Source organism: Drosophila subpulchrella, chromosome 3R (genome assembly GCF_014743375.2).
Source record: "Drosophila subpulchrella strain 33 F10 #4 breed RU33 chromosome 3R, RU_Dsub_v1.1 Primary Assembly, whole genome shotgun sequence".
NCBI lineage: Eukaryota > Metazoa > Arthropoda > Insecta > Diptera > Drosophilidae > Drosophila > Drosophila subpulchrella.
In genome coordinates this window covers 13,932,483-13,940,934 of record NC_050609.1, presented here as the reverse complement: position 1 = coordinate 13,940,934, position 8,452 = coordinate 13,932,483, and the positions used below count along the sequence as shown (strand labels likewise).

General features: G+C 39.1%; 2 protein-coding genes across 2 annotated transcripts; one reads left to right on the top strand and one right to left on the bottom strand.

Annotated features, from left to right (window-relative positions):
• Positions 1-1,551: 1,551 nt before the first annotated feature.
• LOC119545774 (peroxisomal membrane protein 11C) lies at positions 1,552-3,915 on the bottom strand. Its single transcript, XM_037851624.1, has 4 exons — positions 3,737-3,915; positions 2,129-2,493; positions 1,984-2,043; positions 1,552-1,926 (listed from the first exon to the last, which is right to left on the bottom strand). Exons 1-4 carry the CDS (start codon positions 3,803-3,805, stop codon positions 1,719-1,721), a joined length of 702 nt encoding a protein of 233 aa, XP_037707552.1. The 5' UTR covers positions 3,806-3,915; the 3' UTR covers positions 1,552-1,718.
• An 849-nt stretch (positions 3,916-4,764) lies between these two features.
• Positions 4,765-7,539, top strand: LOC119563157 (ubiquitin-conjugating enzyme E2 J2). Its single transcript, XM_037876416.1, has 4 exons — positions 4,765-5,232; positions 5,318-5,786; positions 6,515-6,585; positions 6,646-7,539. Exons 2-4 carry the CDS (start codon positions 5,486-5,488, stop codon positions 7,129-7,131), a joined length of 858 nt encoding a protein of 285 aa, XP_037732344.1. The 5' UTR covers positions 4,765-5,232; positions 5,318-5,485; the 3' UTR covers positions 7,132-7,539.
• The last annotated feature ends 913 nt before the right edge of the window (positions 7,540-8,452 follow it).

Here is an 8,452-nt window from a genome sequence, read left to right as displayed (position 1 = left end):
GATAAATATAGAAATCTAATCCTTCATAAATAACAAAAATGTAATTTAGTTACACAGCACTACGTCAGTGCTCTAAACTGTTGGCCACCACTGTACATATATTTTAATAATTACTTGCGGGGCAAAGGGGTTTTTTCGAAACCCCCAATTGAGTTAGAGCCCCGAATTCGTATACTGTTATAACAGAAGATGAGATAAAGGATGATTAGAAGAATATTTAGTAACGGGCGCAGCGCTTCCTTCAATAAAAGGAGGTAGTCTGCGGCCCAACTAATTGATTTTCCCACCTTATATAGGAATATAAACAAAATTACTGCAGTGCCATTTTAAATAGCTTCCGATAAGAATAAATATATACATAAATACCTAGTACAGTTGGTCCTTGGTTTATGAGCCCCCCACTGAAGGCCTAACTTCTTTACAAGAAAACCGTAGCCGATGTTCAGGGGATTTCCGGATATATCGATAGCACCCCTAAATGGGACGGACATACAGTTTTACTGTAGGCAAAAGTTAGAACCTAGATTGGAAGGCTTTAAACTTCGGACGCTGATCATGCAATATAATACAAATATAAATATATACCTATTTATGTACTAATAATTAATATATATTGTTATGAGCAAGAGTTCAAATTGCATTATGGTTATAAAGAACACAGATACACACACAACTACAAAAGCAAATGGAACAAAGTTGAACATATTTTGAATGCATGAACATTTTTTGGGAACTTTTTGAGGCTTTTTTTGTAAATGGAGCGAGAAACTTCAATCGAATATGCAATGAAAAAGGAGATGGAGATATTTAAAATAATATTAATAACAATATTTAAAGGATATAACTCATGTAGCTAGGTATATTATCGAAAATTAACAAATCCCAAAAAATATCTTTATCAAAATGACGGGAATTTTAACGAACTCCGTTGCATAAACAGAAAACATAAGGGCCATAATAAAACGATAGACACAACTTCATTCATACTTCGTACATCTAAAGAGCTTAACTATGGAAGCAGTCAAGCAGAGCAAACTAACAAAGATAATAACTAGTAACTGTTAATATTTACGCGCTTGCGGCACAAACAAGCAAATAAATTATGTACAATGGAAATATATTTACTAACGAATGTTATTTTTAACCAAAACCAAAGCTCAGATATTGGGAAACAGCCCAAGCAGCTGATCAGGTCCCTCATGTAATCTATAAATCCAAATATTTAAACTGAAACCATGCATAACAAGTATAATATCAGACATATGAGTATTTTAAATATGCCTAAGAAACATTGTATACAATGACTGCTAAACCGACAAATCGTTCGCGTGAACAACCAATAATATGAATAACTCTGGTAAAGTACCCTCGCCGGAGGTCTGACAATATATAGGAGCGGGAGCCTGTACTTTAAGTTAAATCCATTTTGATGGCTACGAAGGGCAAACACAAAAAATAAACTGAACTACATGTATCGGAATCTAACAGAACACAATAAAAGAAGTAACAGATAATAAAGGACACACAGACCAAAAACTCTTTCTTGTTTTTTGTATAATTATTCAGCGTGTATTTTGTGCTTTTTTAAGGAACCTTACTGACTAAACACCTGCGAGTGCCGTACAAAAAACGCAACGTACAAAAAGGGTTATCGACTAGCTTAAAAATTCTGATCAACAAATACGAGTACACGGATTGCAAACACAAAGGCGGCGCGACTACTTGTTCAGTTTACTCTTGGCAAAGATCTGGTAGATGCCCAGACCGGCGGATAGGGTGCCGATAGCCCCCACCTGGAGGGTGGACAGCTTGCCGCCCCACAAATATCCCTTGGGCAGCGTACTGACGGCGTGTACGAAGTCGAGGGAGATCCGAACGATGGACACCATCTCCAGGCGGTGCTTGGTGATGGTTTTGACATCCAAGCTGGAAATTTAGAAGGTTTGTAAGTTGTCGTTTATAAAAGTATATATCACTACTTACTCGTTTATATTGTTGGTGCGATTTAGTTTGTCCTGATTTAAAGAAAAATTCCGCATTGTTCTGGAAGAAACATGTTAATACTAAATTATCAGTACTCAAACTCATTGTAAAATCAAATATCTTCAGATTACCCTGGTTTTCTCACCTCATAAGGTTTAGGTACACCGAGAGGACCCAGAATATGGAGTTGACATTATCCCAACTATCCGCATTTTTGACGTCCACAATCTTGTGCTCGGCCAGCCAGCAGACCTTCTCGATGGGATAATACAACAGATCCACGATGTTGGCCGTCACTCCCAGCACTGCCATTATGCGATCGGGTTCATTCTCACCCAATCCATACTCCAATGCATATTGGATCATGGGTATATCATCTATAAGGCGGAGGGTGGCTCTCGCACCCGAGATTTTTGAGCTGGCGGTGGCGTAGCGCTTGGCAAGATCCGGATTACGCTTGGCATGATAGCCAGCCACCAGTTTGGCACTGTAGCACAGTGCCTTCATCACCTGGGAAAAATAAAAAAAATCGGGTATACAAATTTCATATATATATACTCAATGTCGTAATTTTAACAGGTTCTGCGCATTTTCCTGAGCCGAGTGTTTATTTTATCACGAGAGTTTGCATCTCTGTTTACCTTTACCTGACCCCAATCTCCAGTCACCCCTGCAATTTGTGAAATTGCTTGGTTGTCACAAACAGATAAAATACTATCAGCGATAAAAAGAACACAACAAATGCTACAATCATCTCGTTGAACGGCTGACAGTGGAGTGCTCCTGGTGGTCCTACTGCCAGGATGGGTTTCGGGTGGTTTGGTTGTTTACCCATTAATATTTCAATTTGCTTGTTTTGTCATCAATGAATTATTTATGCAATGAAGTTTACTAACTTCGGATAGAGGAAGTTTATATGCCCTTGCGGTTATTCAAAACTCTGAACTTTATGTTTATTATTAACTCGCTAAATTCCTTATAGCCGCGATAAGAAGTATATTTAGGATCATTTCTTTAATAACAGAGCTTTAAATAAATATTACAAATATACAAATACCATAAATGTCTCAAATTATTGTAACTATGGATTGATCTTTTACCTTTTTGGTGAACGATTGACAATTACACCTTATAGTATCTTCTGAATTGATGGATAATAATGCAGAAAAACAGATAATAAAGTCTAGAAAGAGTATTATAGTATTTTCTTCCCTAACATAACATTCCTTAAATACCCCCTGTAAGGGTACAAAAACTGGAGGTGGTTGAAGTGGGTGTTCCTAATTGCATTGCGTGTTTCCAATTGGGTATACCAAACAAACCTTTCGTTCGTAACGTATTATCCTCTTTATTTGGGAACGGGTTAATGGTTTGCCGGCTATAGTATTCAGCATTATCTTGACACGATCGCCGCCAAACCGCGACTGATAAGCAATAAGCGAAACACATAATCCATTGCGAATACGAAAGAAGTAAGGCAAGGTCCAAACGGTCGATGCTTCCTTGTTGAAGACCCAAGACCACCAATCCAATGCCATCTACCACAACACCGTGAAAACCTGTTGATTGACTTTCGATTTCAACCGAGCCCCTCTATGGACCAGTCCATAGCGAAACCCGTCAATATGCCACGATGCGATTTTTAAATTTGAGCATTTTCGGAAAAACACTCGATAAAAACGTAAATAAACAGGTGTGCGGCTAATTATTTGGAAATTTACTTGCCGAAATGGGCCGTGGTTTTATGCTTTACCTTATCTCGTCCCCCATAGGAATCGATAATATCACAGAATTCGTTCACAAACTTTGTCGTACTGCCCATTATGACTCGTTCTAAAGACCAGGTACCCGTTTTATATCAGGCAAAAACTCTAACTGAAACACAACAGCGAAAACCCACAAAAAATTGTCAATCGCGGGCGGGAACCCAAGCACAAACAGCTGACGTCCATCAGTGATGCCAACAGCTGACTGTTTTCCCACTGAAAAAAGTCTAGAAAAAAGCTGAACCAAGAATTACACTACAAAATTAGTATTTTTTATATAAATTTTATTATGCAATCCGATTTTAGACGAACAAAATTACACCAAAGAAAAGGAATAACAAAATCCATGGCAACATATAAAAAATATTTTTTTCGAAAATATTTCAACTTTGTTTGTTCCAAATTTGTTGACTTCAGTTTTAAAGCTTGTCTGTACTTTAACTGCAACCTTTCGTCTATATGTACATGCTGTTTTGAAAACAGGTTTATGTCATTAAAACTATGAATTTGGCGGGTTTGTCATCAGTTCTTATCATAATCCTCTGCTATGCTTTTTGCTGTGCTTATTGCTTGGTTTTTTTCTAGGCTTATTGCTAGTCTCGGCTATTTATTGCTCGCCTTGTTTTTAGGCCTTGTGCATATTGATAGGATCTTGCTAACCAAGGCTAGCATCGGTAAACGTATATTCTATAGGGTTAAAGCAATTTTATTGTCATTGTCCATGTCTTAAGGCCCAGTGTTTTTGGTTTTGGAGTGGTTCTCAAAAGCGATTTCTTAAAATAAGTAAAATTTATTATGATTTCAGATAAACAGTTGAGAAGCGCTGTGTTTATATATTGCCAGCTTGATAGTATTTAAATACCTCTCCGCATAGCATACAACGTTAAAATAAAATTTATTGTTTTTGAATTAATCTTTATTTTGGACAGTGTAATCAACCACATTCGAGGTGTGAAAAAATGTGGCGTAAAAGTATTTTCACTTTCTGGTAACACTAATTTCGGGTAAAACTAATTTCAACGTCTGGTACCACTAAACTTAACTATTTTTTTTTACCATCAAAATAGGAAATTATCGCTTTGCCAGCGGTGGAAACCCCATAACAACGAGCTCACAAGCGATTAAACGGATTACGGCCCGCCCACTGCACTGGATTAAGCCCATAGATACATCAAATACATCAAATTCCAGCCCTAATTGTCCACCTTCACGTGTGTGGGTGCCTGATTGTGTGCATGTGGGTACGTCTGCGCCTGTGTGTGTGCGTTGTTTTCTCACACAATTTCGCTGCAATTTAAAAAAAATCAACAAAAGCGCAGTAACAGCAGCAACAACAATTAGGAAACGCATTCAATTCCGAGGTTGTTTGCATATACTAGAAAACTAAACAATAAACAATCGAGTTTGAGGAATCGCATGCGGGGACTGAAAGGATAAACAAATCGAACAGGAGAACCTTTGATAGCTCCGAAATTTGAAGAAGGTACGTATATATACACATATGTATATCTATACAACCAGATGTTATAGCCATGGGGAGCTAAATTGATTTGCAAATTACTTTGCAGGGCCACGTCGCTATCGCTTATCTACAAATAGAGCTGCTGCACTGAGAGAAATAACGCAGTAGCCCAGTCGTGTTCGATCGTCGCCTCCAAATTAGCAGCTCAACTTTTCAGTTTCCCTACGGGCGGTTGTGATTTAGTTAACAAAAATTAACCAAACCAATTGGAAATATGACCTCGTCGTCGGCGTCCGGCGGTCGGAAGCAGCCCACTGCCGTGTCGCGCATGAAGCAGGACTATATGCGCCTCAAGCGCGATCCCCTGCCCTACATCACCGCCGAGCCGCTGCCCAACAACATCCTCGAGTGGCACTACTGCGTCAAGGGGCCGGAGGACTCGCCCTACTACGGCGGCTACTACCACGGCACCCTGCTCTTCCCGCGCGAGTTCCCCTTCAAGCCGCCCTCCATCTACATGCTGACGCCCAACGGACGCTTCAAGACCAACACCAGGCTGTGCTTGAGCATATCAGGTATGAGGATGGTTCTAGGATGGGTCCTACACCAGTAATCGGCGAAGAAACCTCGGGGAAATAGTCAGCTTAGTACATAGCACTACATTGTGTGGCTTCTACTGAGATTCATTGATTGCATGGAAGTAGCCCATACAGAAACACATAAAGAAATTACCCATTAAGCATTATTTATGATACCTTTACATTTCCAGATATGTATGAGCAATTTCTATATTAAACAGATAAGCTTACAACCTGGTTCTGTAAAAGATATCCCAATATATTACAAATCACACCATAGATCATAGATTAAAGATATAATCTTTATGTCTTTACGTCATGTCTTCTGAATTTCAGATTATCTGAATTTAACAATCTACTAAAGCCTGAAAGGCTAATATTACACTTCATACACGTAGTTTTCTCTTTCGGCAACGCACAATTCTTAGATAACACAAAAACAATAATGATTTCTTATCTTATCTGAAACACTTATACTAGAAAAGGCTTTAAAGGCTTTTTCGTTAATCATCATCTAGTTTGTATCTGATTTATAACGTTTTCCAATAAGCGAGTTCAGCTACGCAACCATATTATAGATTGATTCTACAAAGTGTGTTTGGAGATTTTTGAAAACAATATGTTTCTATGAAACGATAATTGATTTAAGAATAGAGAAAAGTATTCAAAAGCAAACAAAATATCTAAAAAATGTTTATTTTGCATTTTTTCTCTTTGCTTATTAGACTTTCATCCGGACACATGGAACCCCACTTGGTGTGTGGGCACAATTCTCACTGGACTGTTGAGCTTCATGGTAGGTTCCTTTACAAATACATAATCATCCATAAATAGTAAAAATCTATCTATCTTTCAGCTGGAGAGCACACCCACACTGGGATCCATCGAGTCGTCGAACTATGACAAGCAAATGTTTGCTCAAAAATCGCTAGCATTTAACCTGCGCAACACCAACTTCTGTGAGCTGTTTCCCGAGGTGGTCGACGAGATCAAGCTGCGATTGCAGGGAACGCAGGCGGCTGCGGCGGGCGGAGTTGCCTCCACTTCAAGCGGAGCGAAGCGCTCCAATGGGATGGCCAATGGTGCGGCCCTGGCAGCGGCGGATGGCAATCTGGCGGGAGGTGGGTTAGCCAATCCTCTGAACGCGGGAGATGCCATTGATGGCGGGGCGGCGGGTCAGTCGGATTTGGCCGGTGGCGGCGGAGCGTCGGCACTCCAGAATAGTGCACGGAATTCCTACCTTAACTGGCAGTCCGTCTATTCAAACCTGGTGATCATCATCTGCTTTGCGATATTTGCCCTCATTGTTAATTACGTGATCAAGAACCTGAATCAGGAATAGAAGTAACGACACAGCCTCTATATTTATATACAAATATAGTTACACATCCGTATGCGTGTGCATATTTAATCTAGTTTACTCTAACATAGTCTTCGTGGATTCAGTACCGCTTGGGAAGTATTTATAGACCCCGCTTTATCCAAAAAAAATTACCGCCTCAGGCCCCCGCCATCCATTCCCACTAATCCCACGATCGCTGTTTAGTCTGAAATAATTGGCAATAACAACTTGAAACACAGAATCACACATTTCTAAACTCAATTTGTGAAATTTATAAATTGTTTTGTTATTGTATTCATTACTATTAAAGCCTAGTTTAATGCAAAATGAATGAAGCCAGGAATATGTTTGTAAATGAATAAAGAAGAACGGCAACATATGAGCTCGTGTACAAATTAGCCAACTTAACATGTCAGTTTCCTGTTTATAAAATGGATCTTCATTTTCAGCCACCATAAATTGCCTGACGTTGATTCAACTTTTATAATAAGTTGTGATTTGTAGTTGGCTTTTCGCTGGCTAAGCGGCTTAAGTGTGAACCAAAGTCGCTGGCTGCCGACTATAATTTCGTCTCATTCTCGGTCAGTATGAGTAAATCCAATAAACGGAAGCCAGGATGACCAACAATGTTTCACATTTAAGCCGCTCAACACGCCCACGAGTCTCTGCGGCTACTTTGTTGGCCTTCTTAAGCCAAAATTACACACATGACGCTTATTACTGGCGAGGGTGGGCTTTCTGCCTGTTGGTTACAATGTCCTCGAAGTAAAAACTACAGTCAGAGCGGAATAATACAGAACACTATGTAAAATTATATTAAAATTGTATGTGGGTTTCCTAATCCCACATATGATTACTAATTCATTTTATTTTGTTTGTAAACTCTGGATTAAAAACTATTTCTTTATTTGCTTATTGGTCTCAGATTTAAAAAGAGGGAGTCCTTACTCACCAAGCGAACAAAACATCAACTTCGTTTTGTGATGAAAGTTTTTTTATACCAAAGTTGATAATTTAACTAACGTAAATTTCAAGTTCAGCTGCAAAGTTTCCGTCTGCGGCTGCCACTTGCAACTTTTCAAATTTGGTTGTTTGTTTTATGAACTTGCAGCAGTTTTAAGCCAATTTTGGTTGCACAAAATGGAGAAAAACCCACTGGAAGAAACAAAACATTAAATGATATCCCGGATGGTAGAGAAAATGGGGACACACAGACCCCATAACCGAAACATCTCTGGTACTGTCATCAAGTATTTTTATGGGGAGTGAAGATGGGCGGGATTTTTGGAGCTTGCTTGTGCTTTTTGTACGGAATTTATTT